Source organism: Rattus norvegicus, chromosome 8, assembly GCF_021556685.1.
Source record: "Rattus norvegicus strain SHRSP/BbbUtx chromosome 8, alternate assembly SHRSP_T2T, whole genome shotgun sequence".
NCBI classification, from domain to species: domain Eukaryota; kingdom Metazoa; phylum Chordata; class Mammalia; order Rodentia; family Muridae; genus Rattus; species Rattus norvegicus.
This window is the reverse complement of record NC_141541.1, coordinates 35,127,030-35,147,588: the sequence shown is the minus strand read 5'-3', so window position 1 is coordinate 35,147,588 and position 20,559 is coordinate 35,127,030. Positions and strand designations below refer to the sequence as shown.

The 20,559-nt window shown below is 43.5% G+C and overlaps 1 protein-coding gene across 5 annotated transcripts in view; it reads right to left on the bottom strand.

Annotated features, from left to right (window-relative positions):
• Snx19 (sorting nexin 19) overlaps positions 1 to 20,559 on the bottom strand; it is a 44,630-nt gene that overhangs the window by 15,169 nt on the left and 8,902 nt on the right. For all 5 annotated transcript variants that reach the window (NR_190791.1, XR_015626607.1, NM_001429802.1 and 2 more), the window contains 1 exon segment: positions 18,983 to 19,112. Coding sequence is in view for 3 of the 5 variants with exons in the window: in NM_001429802.1 (NP_001416731.1) it covers positions 18,983 to 19,112 (130 nt within the window). In the remaining 2 variants the exon portion in view is untranslated.

The following is a 20,559-nucleotide window of genomic DNA, read 5'->3' as shown; positions in this document are numbered from 1 at the left end:
GTGCAAACTGAGAAGACTGCCACCATAACTGTTCCTGCCTAAATGTCATGCTCCTCATGTACTATTGCTGCTTCAGTGTCTAGACTGTCATTGAATCCAGTCTCTGAGACGTGTTTCATTCAATACTACACAGGGTGTATTTCAAAGCCTGTAGATTCAGATATGTGGTATAATTTGCCTTTCTTGGTGTCTAGATAGAGGCAAACACCAGGAGATTCTTGAAAATAAAGAGGGATGAGATTCTCTCTCCCAAGGTCCCTTTCTTTTATTTGTATTTTTTCCTCTAAAGTTTCATACATCATTCATTTTAAAAGTTGTCTGGAGATTGTTTATGTGTGTGGGTATTTTACATGCATCTAAGTCTGTGTACCATGTGTGTACAGGGCCTGTGGAGTCCAGAAGAAGGGGTTAGATCCCCTGGGGCTGTAGTTATAGACCACTGCCAGCCACCATGTGGTGCTGGGAATTTAACCCAGGTCCTCTGTAAGAGCTGCCAGGCAATTCACCCCTGAACCCTCTCTCCAGCTCCTTCCATTTCTCTATCAAACTTTAACTTCTACATCCCACTGGGCTCAGTCAGAGATTGAGCTACCTACCACAGGGAAGAGAAACACGAGAGTATTCAAGATCACATGACCTGTGACCCTTCCTTATTTGGTTCATTCAAGATCACATGACCTGTGACCCTTCCTTATTTGGTTCATTCAAGATCACATGACCTGTGACCCTTCCTTATTTGGTTCATTTCCTCTCTATATTCCATGTTACCCTAGTCTTTTAACATTTCTCTTTTTGAAACATAGTTTATTATTTATTATGTGTGCATGTGTGTCTGCGTATATATAAATGCATGTTGGCATACAGGGAGATAAGAAGACTTTGGCTCCACTGGAGCTAGAGTTACAGGAAGCTGTGAGCCACCTACTTGGGCCCTCTGTAAAAGCATGATGCTCTCTTGAGTGTTGAGCCATCTTTCCAGCCCTGTCTTCTCCTATTCTTAACAGCAGAATGGACAGGTTAAAAAGATACGTATTGTACGGCTCCCTTAAAGAAAGGGATGGGACATTGTACAGCAGTAGGGTTTCTAACCTCATGTAAGGCAGACTGACCTGAACCTGTCATCTTCCTACCTTCAGCCTGTGATGCTGGGATTATGGGAATGTTCCACCATTACCAGCTCACTTACCCTTTGCCTAACCAAAATCTTAAGTTTCAAGGTGGCTATAAACACACACATCTCTTCACAGGTTATCAGAAATCACTTCTGCTGCATTATTTATTAACACAAATACCATTGTTTATGTAACACAAGACACATGAAGTAAACACACTGAAATAAACGGTAGAGAATAGCCTCAGCAGCACCGGTTTTATTTGCCGTCACTATTCCAGGTCTGATATTTCATTTAGAGAGGTCTTTTTCTGTCACTCCACCTTTATCGCTTCAACCCCAACTGTCACTCACAAGCTTAGTCTGTCAAGCCACTTCTGAACGGGAGGGAGACTCCAAAATAGTAAATACCATGACCAAAATTCAAAACAAAACAAAGCAACAATAACAAAAAAGGACAAATAGATTGCACTGGGACATTTGGGACACTGGAGGGCCTTCTGTTAGGCCAGGTATTAAAGGAGAGTGTGAAAATTAGGGCTTGTAGTTATAGAGGAATGCATGCTACTCTATGCTCAGGAGAACCTGGTCCAAAATAGCTACAAATAGAGAAATGGAGCAGGCCTGAAACAGAGACAGTTTAATACCAGGGCTTAGGATGGCACTTCAAGGTGAGTAGAAGGTCACTTCCCATCCAAACAGCAGAATCAAGTCTCAAGAGAGAAGGGAGAAGATGCTGGAGCCCCTGTCTAATGGAAGTCATTGAGCTGCCTCTCTTTTCTTGTCTAACAGAGCTGCAGGCTTAGTGAGAGAGGTTCTGGATTGATGTGGCTTAAATACATGAGAAAGTGAATATTTTCATGAAATAGAAAATATGTATAATAGTAATATTCTAACAAAAATTTCTAGTGCATTGTAAACGAAAGAAAATATCAGATCTCTTTATCTACTGGTTCAAAGAAAAAGAGAAGAAAATGACCAGGTTAGAGATTACCTTTAAGGACCTGTCCTTCTATGTATGGACATTTTCTACCATGTGAAATAGACCTACAGTCAATTGAAACTGGTGACTCACCTTAGGACCCTGAAGCAAGGTTTTCAAGCATAATACTCCCTGATGGTTTGACTGCTAACTCATCACTGTGAGGGGCTATTCTGCATATTAGGGAATATTGAGCTAATATCTCTGATCCTCTACCTTAACTAGATGGTATGACAACCAAAAGCATCTCCAGACATTGCCACATGTCCCCTGAGAATAAAATGGTTCTGGCTGAGAATCACCGCCTTAGACTTAGGTCTTTCATAGCCAATATATCAGGCTACTTTCACAGTGGTTTTAAAAGCTTGGCAGTTTAGCACAATATCCCTCAAATTGTGATTGAACAGCATTGGAGAACATGTGTTATTGCTTGTATCAACATTTTAAGAAATCTAGAAACAGAGTAGAAAATATAGAAGAGTATATATATGGATACTTTTGTTTCTCATGTATGTATGTGCCTAAGTATATACAGATTAAATATGCATGTGTTGTGGTCCATACATATACAGCCACCCAATTAGACAAGATGGATGAAGCAAAGAAGTACAGGCTGACAGGAACCGGATGTAGATCGCTCCTGAGAGACACAGCCAGAATACAGTAAATACATAGGCGAATGCCAGCAGCAAACCACTGAACTGGGAACGGGACCCTCGTTGAAGGAATCAGAGAAAGAACTGGAAGAGCTTGAAGGGGCTCAAGACCCCATATGAACAACAATGCCAAGCAACCAGAGCTTCCAGGGACTAAGCCACTACCCAAAGACTATACATGGACTGACCCTGGGCTCCAACCTCATAGGTAGCAATGAGCACCAGTGGAAGAGGAAGCCCTTGGTCCTGCCAAGACTGAATCCCCAGTGAACGTGATTGTTGGGGGGAGGGCGGTAATGGGGGGAGGATGGGGAGGGGAACAGCCATAGAGAAGGGGAGGGGGAGGGGTTAGGGGGATGTTGGCCCGGAAACTGGGAAAGGAATAACATTCGAAATGTAAATAAGAAATACTCAAGTTAATAAAGAAAAAATGGAAAAAAATAAATATGCATGTGTACCTGTATGCATGTCTGTATACATGTGCATTCAGTTTCAATATAGAATTTGTTCCTTTACTGTGGATAGAAGTTTTTAGAAAAGTTTTAATACAATAATACAGTATAATGGAATAGGAATTTTGAGACATCCCAAGCCATTTTTAATTTCCTAGAAACATCAGCCACCTCAGGGTACCTGCAAATTATATACTTAGCACGCTGCACACTGGCTTAGCAGCACCGATCTATAGAGCGGGAGAGGAAGCAGGCCCTGGGGAGGCACAGTGCGGACTCAGGGCCTTTTCCATTAAGTAAGTTGCTTTTGTCAATTTCACACTTGATAAAGCAGCTTCTTTCCCTCTGCTTCCTGTCTCAGCCTGTCTTCCTGCCACGGCCCCTCCTTGTGTTTTAGTCACAAGCCCCGCATCAGTCTGAAGCTTTACTGCCCTCAGTCTGATAACCCAGCCAGACCAAGTTCCTCAGCTGTCTGAGAAAGTTCACTTCTGCTGCCCTGACTGTGGATTTAGGTCAGCGTCCTTTCCTGTCCTCCACTGGAGAAGAATCAGGAGGAAATGAAGTCTGAGGGTGAGGAGCCCTAGCATCTTCCTCCATGCACCTACTGTGAAATCTAAAATGGCTTACCGAGTATGCACAAGCCTTCGGTGACCTTTGCTTTTGTGGTCAGATCCACGCTTCATGGGCCACATCTTTAAGTCATGTCCACCAAAATGAGACCTTAACACTACAACTTAAGAATCTGGTTTTGTATTTTGATATCTAGGGCAAACAGGCAATGGTTTTAGTAAAAAAAATATTTTTAATAATTAAGAATTGCAGGTAACATATTTTTTAATTTATTTTATGTGCATAGGTATATTGCCTCCATGTCTGCTTATGTACCACATATGTGGCTGATACCTGTAGGGGTCACAGGAGGGCAGCATATCCTCTGGGATCGGAGTTATCATTATGTGGGTGCTGGGAATCAAACCCAGGACTTCTAGGAGAGCAGCAAATGCTCTTAGCCTTGGAGCTATCTCTCTATCCCCTAACAGTTATTGTTTTATTTTTTAAATATTAGGAATCTACAAGTTAGAAATGCTAAGCTATTATTCATTAAAAAATTGAGGATCTTAAGCAAGGTCCTCCATAGAGGTGACTTTCTCAGTTTCAGTAATTCTACACATGTCCATGCTGGGAACAGTGAAAGACCTTTATAATAGGTGGCTTAAAAGAACAAACAACTTAAGAACTGATAGGGAACTTACTCCTATTCAACTTCCATTGAAGCATAGCCCTCTCTATAAGTTCAAGGCACAATCAGGGCTTGTCTGTTGAGTCTAGAAATTGGCTTTTATTTTACTTCTGCCATCCATTAGCATTGTGATTCTATGGAAGCTTAATTAAAAGTATAATTTTGGAATATTAGAAGTACCTTTAAAATGTTGTCTCTGTGAATTCCAGTCACTTGTTTTGGTTCTAGCCTCTGGGTAAATCTCTAAGGAGGGTGCATTGCAGTTTTACTCCTCTCTTACGTTTCTTCCATACATTATACACACTTGACTCCTTTAACTTCAAAGCAGGACACCCATCAGCCACCTCATGATGTCTTGAGTGATGGAGAAAAAGACTCCATCCTGTGGACTTGTGTTGCTTCATGATTCCTTTCTTCACCAGAACCAAGCTTGCCTGAGAAGTGACCTGCTTAGCAGCCAGACCTTCTTTGATCTGGATAAATTCTGTCAAAAGTCCATGACTTTTAGGCACACACAAAGGCACTAACTGATCCTGCATCTGCAGTCCACACATGTACATTAAAACATTCATAGCCTTCAGTTAAGCCAGCAATGTCAGCAGTATTCGCCTTGTCATTCCTCTAGGGTTGAGTTGCTTCCAAAGTTATTTATGAAAAAAAAACACAGAAGAGGGGACCGGGAGGAACAATTGCTCCATCACTAGAAATTGCTTCCCCGGATGACGACATCATCATCATCACCATCACCATCATCATCACCATCATCATCACCACCACCACCATCACCACCACCATCATCATCACCATCATCATCATTATCACCACCATCATCATCACCATCACCACCATCATCATCACCATCACCATCATTATCACCACCACCATCATTATCACCACCATCATCATCACCATCTATATGTGTGTGTCTAGTATGCCCATCTTTTCTATACACATATCATAAGAAACAGCTAGCTGTTAAAATTCAGACACTATTTCCTTTCATAATCCTGTCAAAGAAGCTACCATAACCAGGCAGAACATGTTCCCTACAGAGTCTATTCCATTCTCTCGAACTCACTGTTTTCTTTCCTGAATGTTCAGATAACATCTATTTCATAATGTGCTTCAGAAACTTCCAGAGATAGAATGTTAGGAGCCATAACCTGTAACCATTTTTTTTTTAAGGCAAGACATTTGTCATCTGCAGTTCATCTCCAAATGATCACAACCCATCCTTTTTATGGATCTTGGATCTCTAGTGGCAGATATAAATTCATCCAGTTTCATGGACTGGATTTACCTATGTTAGGTACATGGATACATAAAGCCAGTTGTAGTGGTACATGAAGAAGGGATTGCTGACAAGGACCAGTGAGGAGATCACAGGTTCCAGGTTAGCTGAGCTGTATCTCCAGGCTGCAAACACAGCTCAGGGGAAGAATGCTTGTCTATTATATGCCTGGCATAGGTATAATTCTTAGCAAAAACAACAACAAGAACAACAACAAACCAAAACATACAAAATACTTTAAATTCTCTATTATTATTTCCATTTTTATTGTAGACTTCAAGTCTACCCTCATCATGTTTGTTCATTCTTATTAGACCATTTTCCTTTCAAAGAAACCAAAACGGAAGTGATACAACATAGACTACACACCATTTGTTTGTTGAATAACCACTTTCTCAGTGTAAGTAGCTCATAGTCCAGCTATCCCAATCGGCATGACGTTGAAATCCATTACTGGCTCTCTTTAAAAGCCATTCTTTCCTAAGTTTGAGCCACACCTTAGCTCCTGTATGCTAGTGTGCCGGCCACTGCTCCATCAGCTCCATCACCACTTGAACTGCATTACTCAGTCTACATCCCCGCTCCATTTCTTAGTGTTCACCTAGATCTGATCTCAGTATCAATCTTCATCTCACTTGATGCTGATTCTTGTTTCCCCTCATTAGACTTGTGTGTGTGTGTGTGTGTGCAATTTGTTCACACATTCACCAAACCTCTGTACTGGAGTACAGCTTTTTGTATGTTTCCAAAGAATAAGCCTTACAGTTTGGAGGGCAGGAGTCTAGCTTACCTACTAGGCTACCTCATGGAGCATTTATCAAAGCAGTGACAAACACATAGTGATCTATCCAATATCTACCCAGTTCTAGTCTATAACCTTCATGAATACTTCTGGTGCCAATATTTCAATTCCATTGCTTAAATAGCTCATAAAGCAGTATGCTTTAAAGTCTCACTCTGTTTTGTTTTCTGCGAATCCTAGTTTCTCTCATCTGCTTTGATTTTCCATGGGAAGCAATGCTTTTCCAGTTTTTACTTTACCTATTGTCTTCAACTCCTCTCTTGTCCTTGAATGATGGCTTTCGGCAGAACTTCTTTTCTATACTTTCTGGTGTCTGTGGTCAGAATCTGTGAGTTACTGCAGACTATGACACCAAACACAAACCTGGTGTGGTGACCTACATCTGTCATCCCAGCACTCAAGAGGTAGAGGCAACAGGATTAGACCTTCATGGGTATCCTCGGCTACATATTGAATCTGAGGTCTCCTTGGATACATGAAGCCCCATCTTAAACAAACAGACATACAGATAAACGATCCACAAAACAAACAAACAAATAAAAACAAACCACTAAGACCAAAGCAACACAAAACACTGGTGGGGGCCAGTGACAGGTTTAAAACACAAGAAGGAATATGGCAGTGTAAACCTGTAATCCCAGCACTTTGAGGCTGAGGCAAGAGAATCCCAGTGAGGCCAACCTAGGCTACAAAGTGAGACTGTCCCAAAACAAGCAAAAAAGCAAGCAATGGGCATGGTGGCATTGACTTGCAATCCCAGAACTTTGGAAAATGAGATAGAAGGATCAAGAGTTTGAAGCTAGCCTGGGCTACATGGTGAACCCGTGGTGAACAGAACCAAAACAAGCCAAACAAACTCCCAGAGCAGACCACCAACCAATCAACCCGTACAAAACAAAACTCCAGTAGACTGTATACAATATAAAAATGCTTTGTTTATGTGTTTGCATAAATGTTTGGCCATAGACCTTAGATCTACTTTCCTAGTAATGAACTTTTTGAAAGCTCAATCACCAATCAAGTTAGCCTGTGTGCCAGTACACCAGCTGTAGGTGGATGTTGTCAGGAATATGGTGGTAATAAGTTAGGTGATCTAGAATAAAGAATTTATTATAAAAAATCTACGCCACAGGCAAGTCACATGTGCTTATGCATCACAGTAGAAGGACAAGGGGTGAAGGCGAGGGCTAGTGGCCCAGCCATGGCTTCTTCTACACACTATAAATCCTGGGGAAGGGAGACAGCTGCCAGCTGCCTATGCCTCTTTCTGTTGGTTTTCTTGGCAAATAAGCCCCAAGGACAGAAAGGACTGAAAGTCAAACATGAGAGAGATGTCTATGATGACTAAGTCACCATGTGCTTTAGGAAGCGTTTCTGATGGACGGAACAACGCCAAGCTGCTTCCAAACTGTTTTTTGAAATTAGAAAGAAGAAAAGAATATGGCCAGAGGGGTATGGGGTGGGGACACAGACAAATATCAAAAGCTGGCTCCCTTTCTAATAAATACGGCACAGAAAGGAGACACTTGTAGATTCTGGCAGAAATAAGACTGACTGCAAGAGGTGGTCTGAAGTTATTTGTTCCAGAGCTGGACACTGTGATACTTTTAAGATTTTAATTTGACGATGTATTACATAAATCTGCCTCTGATGATGGCCAAGCCCTCTCCCGCCACCGTTTGTTAGAAACCACAGCATAACATCAAACACCTCTGACTGGCTTTTAAAACAGGACCAATTCCTACTCCATCTTCAAAAAGTTACCAAGATGAAATGAGAAAAATGAAAACAGAAAATGTTTCTGAAGATGCTGTGTTTGTACATGTGACAGAGTAAGAACCCTATCAGACCCAGAGAATAGGACAGCAGAAGACAGTGAGCTTTGCACTTCATGCCTCAGTTTCCCTCCTTTCCAGCAGGCTGAGGAAAACAGACAAGATCAGTAAGCCACTGGTAGAGTAACTAACCAGATTGCAGAGAAGCCTGTTAGGTGAAGGGTGAAAGTTATGTCAGAATCTCCTCAAAGTTTAATCTCAGTTTTCTAAACAAGGACACTTTCATTACAGAGACTAGAGGACCCACAATGTCTCATGTCCCCTCTTTGGCCCCATGTGAACTGCAGGTCTGGTTCATTCAATCTTCAGGTTGTAATCCTGAGCCTGCCTTTCTCAGTGGAGGGCAAAGACAGGGAGGTGGCTGAGGTGGGAAGGTAAAAAGGGCCACTCATTCAAAGGAAGATTGAGTCAGCCAAGGGGAAAGGGCAGCGAGGTGTGGGAAGTCCTTAGCACTGGAGTACCAGGAAGAAAGGCCAGACACAAAGGAAGGAAGAAGCAGAAAGTTAGTAGTTGTCCTGACAACCAGGACCCCTACTGTTCCTGGTAACTAACTCACAGGGGTGCTCCCCTCTTGGCTGAGGGTGTAGTCGCTACTGCAGGGAAAGAAGAAAGGAGGCAGAGGAAAAAGAGCTAGGTAATTGTGAGCTCTTTATCAGGAGGGGTCCTGCTTCCAAATGTCACCAGTGTTAGAAGCACCAGAGTATGCACAGCCAAGATTTGGAAGAGAATTACTTGGGATGCTGTCTAAATATGCAGACACAAGACTTCAAGACAGGCTGTGAAAATGGCTACAGAAGGCTGGAAAATATCAGTCTTGTAGAAAATGGATCAACAGGAGAAACAGATGTGCAAGAGAAAAATACAGGAAATCCTAGCAGGAGAGCAGGAGAGGAAGAAAAGTGAGCAGCATGGGGAAACCACTTGGTGTGGGTGTCATCTAATGGCCCTGGCTTCTGCTTTCCTGTCTTTAGGATGATTTTTCAAAAGTTTCTCAAGTTGAAGGCTATCCTGACACCAAGGAAAGATACTAAGGACACAAGGATGGCATTATAGCAGCTCCAGGGCTTCTGCATGGTGGCACTCTGTGTGAATCTGCTATAGTTAGAAAGCATAGGGAAATAATGTGTAAAACTAGAAAAGACACCAGGAAGAAAGGAAGGGCTGTTGGGGGCTAATCTTGATGCTGCACTACGCAGAAGGTTGAGGCACAGGGAACCCTATTTCTCCCTGAGAGCCGCAGCCCATTGTTGCTGCCATACCCTTGGAGTGAGACTGAAGCACATCCCTGGAATTCACACCCGCTCCTTCACTGGCAGTGCACACCCGCTCCTTCACTGGCAGTGCACACCCGCTCCTTCACTGGCAGTGCACACCCGCTCCTTCACTGGCAGTGCACACCCGCTCCTTCACTGGCAGTGCACACCTGTTCCTTCACTGGCAGTGCACACCTGCTCCTTCACTGGCAGTGCACACCTGCTCCTTCACTGGCAGTGCACACCTGCTCCTTCACTGGCAGTGCACACCTGTTCCTTCACTGGCAGTGCACACCTGCTCCTTCACTGGCAGTGCACACCTGCTCCTTCACTGGCAGTGCACACCTGTTCCTTCACTGCTCCACTGTCCAACTTTCTTCCCTGACAGGCATTTGATGGCAACTCTAAGGACAGAGTGAGGCTCATAATGGAGTACAGTTCAGTGGCAGTGCACTTGCCTAGCATGTGGGAGCCCCAGGCTGAATCTGAGGGAAGGGGATCAAAAGTGAGCATTAATATGGATTGCTTCTCTAAGGCAGGCTAACAGCCGTGAGCCATGGGCTCTCAGTGCCTGGCTGAAAGAAACATGAAATTCCCATGGCTGTATGATCTGTTCCTAAGGCTCCTAGCACCAGGGCAGTCTCATGCATGCATATCTAAGGCTTTAGGATCCAAAGGGCCTAAGTATGGGCTATCTCAGAGTACTGACAAAATTCTTCCAGAATTCAGATGTCTGACAGACTCATTATTACCAAAGACCTCTAGTTCATTCTGTTCTGAATGCAACAGTTCCAGCACTGAACTCTTAAGGGATGGAATCCACTCAAAAGGCCACCAGAGAACAGTGTGCTGGAACCCACCAGGTCCAGGGAGAAGAGGGGATGTGAAAGATGAAGGACACTCAGCCTGTTGATGTCACCCACACCGTGGAGTGGCTTCTCAATTATGGAACAACACTTAGGTATTATCATCACCCGGGCAGAACTACTCTGCGAAATTAAGTCTTCCTTACAGAAGGGAATGGTATTTCTTAACCTGCAGTGCCACCTGGTGCTTAGAGGGAGAACTTTGGCACTCATTTTCCAAGCCACAGACATGCATCATTCAGAGAACTAGATTAAAAACATTCAAAATTAATGAGTTATTTTCTATTTAAAAGTATAAGTAATGTGCTCCATTTACACGTGCTGCACCATTTGAAATACTACTTAGCTTAAACAATACCTGTCTGATAAGGTCCGGCTCCAAACATACCTTCCTCTTTAAAATTATTCCACATTAGCTTTCTCCCAAACAACTCCGGTCAGTGAGTAAGACTTGCTCCCTAAGTCACACAGCAACTCCAGTCAGTGAGTAAGACTTGCTCCCTAAGTCACACAGCAACTCCGGTCAGTGAGTAAGACTTGCTCCCTAAGTCACACAGCGAGTGAGGCAGTCTGCCTGATTTCAATGCCTACATTCTCTCTATGTGGATGGGGGTAGAGAGCAGACATTGTGCAACATCAGGGTCAGCTCCCAGAGAGCATAGCATCAGTGGGTCCTCACAGTGGGGCCAAGATGAGCAAGGGCACTGTGCTGTTTCAGGAAGGAGAATGGTCCTGCTGTGGGAGATACCTAAAGGAGAGTCTGAGAGCAGGTCCAACCGCAGCTCTGGGTACTAGAGATGCTCAGTTTATCAGCTGCAGATATTTTATGGGAAAAGTCTGGGAGGACTTTGTTTCTTCGTGCCTCTTGTCCCCTGGCACTGCTGAGGGTGTCTGGAGTTCTCACTAGTCATGAGACGTACTGAGACAAATGAAACTGCATCTGATCTTGCACATCTGCTCATTTAACGTAATTTCAGGCAGTGTCTTCAGTGTGTCAGAGTAGGAGTTCGAGACACAACTCTGAATAAGCAGAATCTTTGCCCTCAAGAATCTTACATAGTCTAATGCTGTTGCCAAAACCTCAGACTGTCAGCTTCCTAGTTGTAGTTGCAGGTAGGGACCAAGTACCAATAATGTGGCTTGAGAAATGACAGTCTCTTTGGGTTTAAATGTCCCAATATTCTGGTTTTCTCCTTCATTTTATTATAAATTATGCTGTACTTCCATTGGAATATATGAGAATTTAAGAACACTACAAAATACACAGAAGAACACACAATTCACAGGCAACAGAAACTCAAGTTACTGCACATCTATTACAATCTTATATTACATTATAACATATTGAAATATTATTTATTACCACAGTAAGTGGAGATTCTCAGGTAATAGGTGTCTTTAACATAATATGAATTTAGAGCAAGTGACATCCCCCAAATGCAAAGCAGACAGTGTATATGGTAGACAAAACTGCTGGGGTCCTTCCTGGCCCAGCCACAGAGGGCTTCCCTGTAACAGGCCTAGTGGATGAGGCGTGGTATTCCTTCCAATCATGGAGACACGATACGATTTGAGGGAAGCTATCCCTGCACAGAACTTCTAATTTCAGCACTGTTAAAATCAGCCCAAGTCAATGATACGGTAGGCCAGAAATGACCTAATACAAGAAACTGAAGACTTACTTGAGTTAAAGGATCTGGTGCTCCCACAAAAGCATATGCTTTTTTAAGAGAAGCTGTTACAGGAAGAAGTCAGGTGTGACACAATGCACGACACTGGAGCTGAACTGGAAGGAGTGAGGTTTAGAGTAAAGAGACATAGCACTTGTCTCCCGGTGACTGAACTGTTTTGATATTCTTTCTCTAGTTGTGGACAGGATGTAGAAAAGAAAGACTGGGACAGACTAACCTCTGGCCCAGGAGTGCTTTAGAGGAAAGTCAGAGCCTGCTGATGGAAATGGATGTATGTAGTACCATCAGATGCATCTGACCCAGAGACCAGTCTGGGGAAAACTAAAGACTAGGAGGGACTAAGATCCTGGCGGGTAGTGAGGCAGAGTTTAGCAGGTTGTGTTTTGTGAGGAAGCTGTACAAAAGGGAGGCAGGCAGCATGTGCGGAAGGAACTGTTCAGGCAGTGAGTGGGATGTCTATCAGGTAGAACTGCACATCGGCACATACAGTGAGGAGTAGGCTGACCTGCTAGTGAGAATGTAATAAATGCCAGGTTCTTTCCTATTGTAACTGCTTGTGTTCTTTGGGTGGCAGGCCTTGGGTTTCCCTTAATAAGTAACTAATGTCACAAGGGCCCCTTGGGCTGTTAAATATGCACCAAGAAAGTCAGCTGGAGCAGAGTTCTACCTAGATAACACCTATGACTTCAGAGTGACCTAAGGGAAGAGTAGCAATAGTGTTCACATCAGCCATTACTGACTGTCGTTGGGAGACACACACACATGGGTATCCCACTGGGCAGCCCACAAACTCCAATGGTCCCATCTCTGCCACCACCTTCTACACTTTCTTGAGAGATGGCTTGTTGAGCAATAGCTTTCCTAAGAGGACTCCATGACCTAGCATAAGCCCTAGAAATTGCTGTTTAATATTTACTTTTTCTCCTCAGTTTACTGCTTGTTGGATTTCAACTGTCATGTCCTTTTCTTTTTCTTGCTGTACTTAGTGACTTCATGTACTTTTACTCTCCTCTCCTCCCAGGTCACTGAAACTTTGCTCTCTACCATGTCAGGTAATTTCATCTCCAGATGTCCCCACTGCACAAACACACATTCATTTTCTCTCACTCTCACTTTAAGAAATGTAGACAAAGACGCCAGGAATGTGTCTGCTGCCCTTCTGACACAGGGTCTGATGCCATCTGTGGGGCCACAGGGAGGGCAGAGCCGTGGACATGGCACTCACGTACTCCGATGCTGGCCTGGCTCCTATTTTTATCATGGCACGGCTCTGGGCATCTCGGCAGGGAGCTCCAGCTTCTTCTCATTCCTTTTCTCTACATCAGGGCTCCAAAATAATTTTACCCCTTACCTTGGCTGGGTCTTCCTGCCACAAACCCTCTACCATCAATGGGGCACAGTCCATCTCTCCTTCCCTCCAACCCAGACTAGTTCTGAGTACTTTTCCAGTTTCCTACATCCAATTCTGATGCATACAGGGAATTGTAAAATTTCTTCTGTTTTCAGACACAAGATGTTTGCACGAACTGGATTCATTCGTTCCCTGGCTTAGACTGCTATCCTCACTCCCCTTTCCTCCCAAATAAGGAGTTCTCCTTGTTACATAATTGGATGTTCCCAACACAGAAGCCGACATCAGGTCAGCCACGCATGCGTGCAACACTTGCCTTTGACTTAACGATGCCTTTTTTGGGCATCTAACTTCTCTTGAGCTTTCCTCCCCCACTCTCTCCACACCATCAACAATCAAGGGAGATTTATAAGCCTGGCACAGAGCAGAACTCCTCCAATGTTGGCTCAGAAGGAGGGGTCATGAGGTTGAATTTACTCTGTGTCTCCCTGCCCCGCCTCTGCAGCTAGCGAGAGTGTGCTTACAATCTGGCGGGAGTCCCTGGAGTCAGGGCAGCTCTGGATATAGGTCTTTTGAGGGAGCAGGGAGTGAGGAAGCAGCAGAAGGAAGCGTGTCTGCATGGAGATAATGACGCCACATGGGGGAAGTGAGGACATTTTAAGGGGGCACAGCACCTACATTTAGGTGGTTCTCCCCTCCTGGACACCAAGACTGCACAGTGCTCAGGAAAAGTAAAGTAGCAACAGCAGCCATCTGTGGCCAGTGATGGCCACCATGTTTCTTAAAGCACATAAAGGGCAGGAGCCTAGCAAAGTGCCTAGCAAAAGGATATGGCTCCAGTATTTAAGGTTTCAGACAGAAATGTGTGTGACAGTCATGGGACACTAGGACCTTACATGCCATCCCTTGTAGTGGGGTCAGGGTAGGTGTGTCGGGTGTGTGTTTCGTGCAGCTCCAGTAGAGATCAAATTCCCAGCCTCTTTGCTTACCACACAAACACCTTTTTAAAAGTAATGAGTACGGTTTGCCCAGGGGACAATTATGGAGGTTATCATCAGAAGTCAGAGGTGCTATCTTTGCTCCTTGGAGAAATGTGCATGCAGTTTGGAGTCTATAGACTATGTGATCATCTCCTCTTAGGCAATGTTTGCCACTCAGAACAGTGATTTTCAGGTTGGTTCTTATCCTTAAAGCCATGGGGCAAAGATCTGATCCTGAAAGTTGAGTCACTACAGATGGAAAGTGGAAAGCGTACTCTGGCTTATGCATGTGTTCTTTATGAACTTTATGGTTTGATTTAAGAACCCCAATTCCTTACAAACCATAGATTCCCCAGGTTAGAAGCAGAGATTGTAACAGCCTTTCACAGAGCTCTTTAAATGGATTAAACTGTAAAACAGGCTCAAAATGTCACATTTAATGTCTGCGTGAATTAATCTCTCAATAGACATTTGCTACATTGTAAATAGATATAAGCCGATAAGATTATCCATTGAAATACTAACTTCTGAAGTGAGCCCTGTTTTCTTCATGTGACTACACATGTGGGGACTTGTTAATGGAAGACTGTGGGTTATAGGAGTCAAACCTTGAAGCCTCTAGATGGAGAGGAATGGTCCATTCTTCAAAGACCATGATTTCCCCCTCTTTTTCCTCCTATTACAAAAGTCTTTAGACCATTATAAAGCTAGACTGCATTCTGAGAGCCAAATAAAAACACAATAAAAAGATGGGGAAAACAATTTGTAAGTAAAAAGGGGTCTTAAACAGGGAAGGAGGTGGTTCTCATTTAAGTTTAGCCTATGGAAGGGTGCGGTACAGTGCCAACCACCACAGTTCTAAACTTTGCACTAACAGACAGTAAAATGGCCAAGAAGAAAGTGGGTAGATAAAAAGCAGACCTTTCTGGCAGAAGCTCCCTGAAGAACAACAACAACAACCGAGCTTGCGTGAACAATAGTACTGACCAGAGTTACAGATTTCTCTAGGGTGGCCACAAGATTCTTTTGTTCAGGCCATTTACTGCTACCAAACACATGGCAATGTTCCTGCTTTTCCAAATAGTATCTTCACCTCATAAAACAAAACAGAGGCAAACAACAGAATCCCGGAGAATGGAAAGTGAAAAGCTGAGTAGTCAGGGGCACTCAGAGGTGCATCCTCTTGGGTTCCATTACAGGTAGAGTCACTTACGGGCGTCACTACTGTGCACTCGTCAGACAGCTGTCTGTATGGCTAACTGGGCTAACAGAAGTGTCCAGGTGGAGGGATGGAAAGAGAAGGTACGTAGTTTGACTCTCATACTCTTTTCATCAGGAACAGTAAATCTAGAAAACATGACTGAAACTAAGTACGGTATATGTCTGTATGTCTTGGACTAGGGCACAGGTGCTCTGCTTCAGAGTTAACTCTGGAGCTGGTTGCTGTTTTAACAAAAGAACCCACTGGTTTAAATCAGCTTCAAAGGCCTCATGAAGCCTCTATTGTTTGGATACTCTGTGTTGGTCAGTAAGGCACAAACGTGATGATGACTGTAGTAGGGAACAGAAGACTCAAGTGAGGTGGAGATCTTAAATACAGAGTGGGACTAATTTGGAGCCATTAGAAACATGAGGCATGTTTTAATCATTTCCTAGTCTGACGAACAAATATCATTCTTGGATACTTTTTAGTATATATAAAGGAAAATAGCATTATTGATCCCTTTTCCAGATGGGGAAACCAAGCTGAGGGTATAAAACACGGGGGTAGCCTGTGGCAGTGCAGACGAGGCTTTGAGCACTGGGCTGAATGCTGGCTCTGCTACCACTCACTTTCAACCTAAGGCGACACCTGAGTTTCTGTGCTCACCTTCATTACATCTTAAAACTTAAAACAGTAGGGCCCGTGTCTTTTTTGTACATTATTGGCCAGCCTTTAGTAATACTTAAAAAAATGACTGAAGATAGAAGACTGAAATGAATCCCAGTTGGACAGTATGACAGTATTTTAAAGTAGAGTTGAACGTTATAAGACTACGTAGACAAATTTCTACCAATGGGCCAAGAGAAAGCTCAGACTAGCAAATCATTACCTTTCCTATCCCATTTGCCCCAGCTGAGGTACTGCACTTGCCCTGAATGCTGAAATGAGGCTGGCCTTTTCTGTGTATGTATCCCTGGGGGTGTGCCTTGTGGATCAAACTTCCCTTTGAGATAGCAAGACTTCAGTGGTCTCCTTGGAACTAGATAAAGGTCTGAGTTCTGAGTTTGGAGTGGCCCAAGTCCTTTAATATTCTGGGTTATTCACACTGCAACTTAACTTCTTCTAACTTCTAAATTATGGATTTCAATCTCTTTTCCAATTTCTCCTCATGTTTCTATGCTGTCTTGTTCCTACCGAATAGCTTCTTGGTTCATAAGCCAACTCACCATGTACATGGTCAGAGGAATGGGGTCCCCAGTGCTCACATATTACAAGATGCCATTTAGACATACTCTACCAGACTTCAGATTACATTACTGAGGACGTTTTCACTCTTGAAAGCATTACGATCAATACAGGGAAGTTCAATAAAGGGTGAAGAGAAATAAAAGCCCAATTAGCAACACTCACAGGTAACAGAGTAAAACACAACAGAACTAGAGTTACAACTACAAAATATCAAGAGGGAAAATGTTTATTCAGCCAGATATTTCAAGAGGTTGTAACAGGCCCAGCACCTGTGCAGGTCCTCGTGGCTCTTAAGATAACAGTGAAGGAGTTATTTCTCAATCTTAGCATTAGAGGCATTGTGGGAAGACTATGTCATCACTGTGTGTGCAGAGGGGTGGGGTGGGGGAGTACAGCAGGGGATGTTCTATGTAACTAAGAAAGCAAGCAGCATCTCTACCCACCAGATACCTTCCAAGGGGCATTTCAACCCTCCTTCCCTTTGTGACAACCCAAACCTCCCCCTGTGTTGCTAAATGTCTCCTGGGAACAAGAAAACCTACTGTGAATCATGACGTTGGGGAAGCTGGCTAATTTATATAATACAAGTACCACTGTCAACAAGAGTGAGTAGAGAAGGGGGCTCCTTAATTCAGGGGAAAGTGAGAGAAGATGGCATTAAAAAAGTGAATGACATCTGGTCTTCAGGATCTGAAAAGGTGTTTATTATTATGTCAAGCATGAGAACAGGGAAGGTCCTAAAGATGGATAAGAAGTCAGTCATAGAAGCATTCAGCTATTCATAAATCTTTCAGGCTCTCTGTAAGGCCCTGACAAAGCTAAGCTACAAGTCTGTGTTTCTCTCTCTGCTTTACCGTCCTGTCAGCACTATGTACAATCAAGAGAAATGTCCACTGCCCAGCAATGAAAGACAGACACAGGGCCTGGGATATAAAACTGGGAAACTGAGCCCAGAGCCAGAGCGTGGTTCCATATTGTTACGAGATTATCTTTTACGTTCTAAGACGCTGGAACTTTTGCTAGTCCTTGCAGCTGAGTTAATAATAATACACTCTGAGGTCACATGAGACTTAAAACTATATTCTCCACCTTTTTAACTTGGATTTAAGTGAACGATGTACCAACCAACCTTCCTTGCCTTGGATTTCCCATGGAATCAAGGTTACATTACCTGAGATAATGCATGGCTTTAATCTTATGTATTCTTTCATGCCCTGACCCAAAGGTAACTCATGTGCCTATGTGTCCTATGGTAATAAAGTTAAAAACAGAAAGTAGGCTGAAAGAAACCTTATCAAACAAATATCCACCATAAACACTGCAAGCAGCCTATGTGTGCTACTGAATAACTCAGTACTGTATTATTTGGGGTCAGTTAGAGTGAGTGACTTCATCCTGTAGAACTCTGTTGAGGATTTCTGCAAAGCATCATGCCTTCCCCATGTGATGCTTTCTGTGCTGTTGATACAGTCAGAGCAGAAGCCATTTGTTATGGACATACAGACAAAGAAACAGCATCCAGACAAAGCATAGGGATCCAGATTTAAACTCACACAATAGACACAGCTAGGCCAGAAACCATAGGCTATAGAGAGACAGAAGACTTGGGAGAGAATTGGGCTCACTTTTGATTAAATGACCCAAGGGGAAAGGCTTTAATTTCTTTTCCTAATGTCACACCAATGCATAGTGGTGACTGAGATAATCAGTGTCTCATGTGAGGAATCTCTAATGTGTTACATTGATGTTCTGGAGTAGACAGACTGAGGTAAAGCACTAGGAACAGAGGCGATGTCTGTAATTCATTGTGCTATCTAGGTCAGAAACCTCAGAGAATTATATACACTCAAACTCTAGACAAGGTGGTGGTCACACAAAGCTTTCTTCCCCACATCCCCAGAATGCTGAGGTCGCAGGCTCTTTAAATACTATAGTAAAATCTTCCTAGTACAGAAGCAAGTTTCATGTCCAATTTCTTAGCAACGAGGCTCTAAAGTGACAGAGTGCTCAGCAACCTTACCTCTGAACTAGCGTTCCAAAAACAAGGCGGAGGAACTTCTGCATGTTTTCGGTACACAGCCATTTCCACTGCTCCATTAACAGCAGGAGGATCAGATCGAAGGCCGTGTCAGCTAACTCTGTCTCTGTTCCTGGGAACAAAGCATCATAGGTAACTCAGGAAGAGACCTCTCGTCTTTCAGAGCTTTGGTGCAGCCAGGTCTTCTCTAGCTTCTTGCCATTATCCTTGAGTTTAGAGAGATCCCTTCGCACAATGTAAATCAAGAAATGCTTTTATCTATCACTCAGTGATGTGCTCTGTATGATTTTACAACTAGTTTCTGATGTTCTGTCAGGACAGGTCTTGTACATAATTATTTTACCTATCTGGCATCGGTTTCCCCTGTATTTCTCCAGGATGCTGGCTCTGTTCTACTCTAAGTAGGGGCTCACAACTGCTGACTAACTGGAACTGGCAAGGCTCTGTGCCTTCCACTCACCCCCACAGTGGACAATGGAAAGAGCTGGGCTGATCAAGGGAAAGATCTGGGATTTATTCTCCTAGAGAGCCACCTCCATTACACAGAGCTGTGGGGTGGGGCGCAGCAGGCTAGAGTCTGACTTTGCGATAACATGTGGTTCTAGGAAGAGTACCACACCTCCAGTAAAATGCCATGACATTTACCGGATTGCTTTCCCATTTGGAAGACCTGAGGGACCACAGCTGAGCTCATGTTTATGCTGGGCTGAACTATCTTGACCATCTACTCACTGGAAAGAAGTATCTATTCTTTAAATCTGTGCGGGATCCCCACCTCATGCCAATGTCCCAGGATATGCTGATGTTCCGCAATGACTAGGGGGTCTGGCATTCATTTCTGCTATGATTGATTGATGCTATCATCGTCATTATCATCATCAATGTTCTTCTAGTCTAGGCTCAATGGGGATCCTCTGGACCAGCCTGCACCAACTTTTCTCCTCCAAGGGTATTTTAGAACACAGACCACTTTGGGGTTTGGGCAGATCTGTTAACACTGAATCTCACTTCACTTTAGACTCAGCCCAGGACATATTTTCTTTTTCTGTGATGTATGCATGTATGTAAATAGGTGCAATGAATAGATGTTCAAGCCCAGCCCAGCATAAACATGAGTTCATCTGTGGCCCCTAAAGTCTTCCAAATACAAAAGAAATTAGTGAATGTCAAGTCTGGAAAATATGAGTTGCTTTCTAGATCTTTGCTCAAAGGCAGACTATTCCTCCCTCAGGAAACCACCTCCTCAATGCCACCAGTCTTCAGCCATCTGTCTGCAGCTGCCACCCTGTGGTAATATGTAGTCACTGCAGTAAAAGTAAAGCAAACAGAATCACAAGGTCCTGTTGAAGAAAATGATAAACTCCACAACACAAATACATTGGTACTCAAGACCAGACCTCACAAACTTGCCCACAGGCCATCTGACTTAGGCAATTCCTCAACCAACTGAGGTTTTCATCTAGGCTGTGTCATGTTGACAATTATAGCTAACTAGAAGTCCCACTGTGTCACATACTTAAATTGAGGTTCACATAGCAGAGGCCAGGTGATTTGTTTTT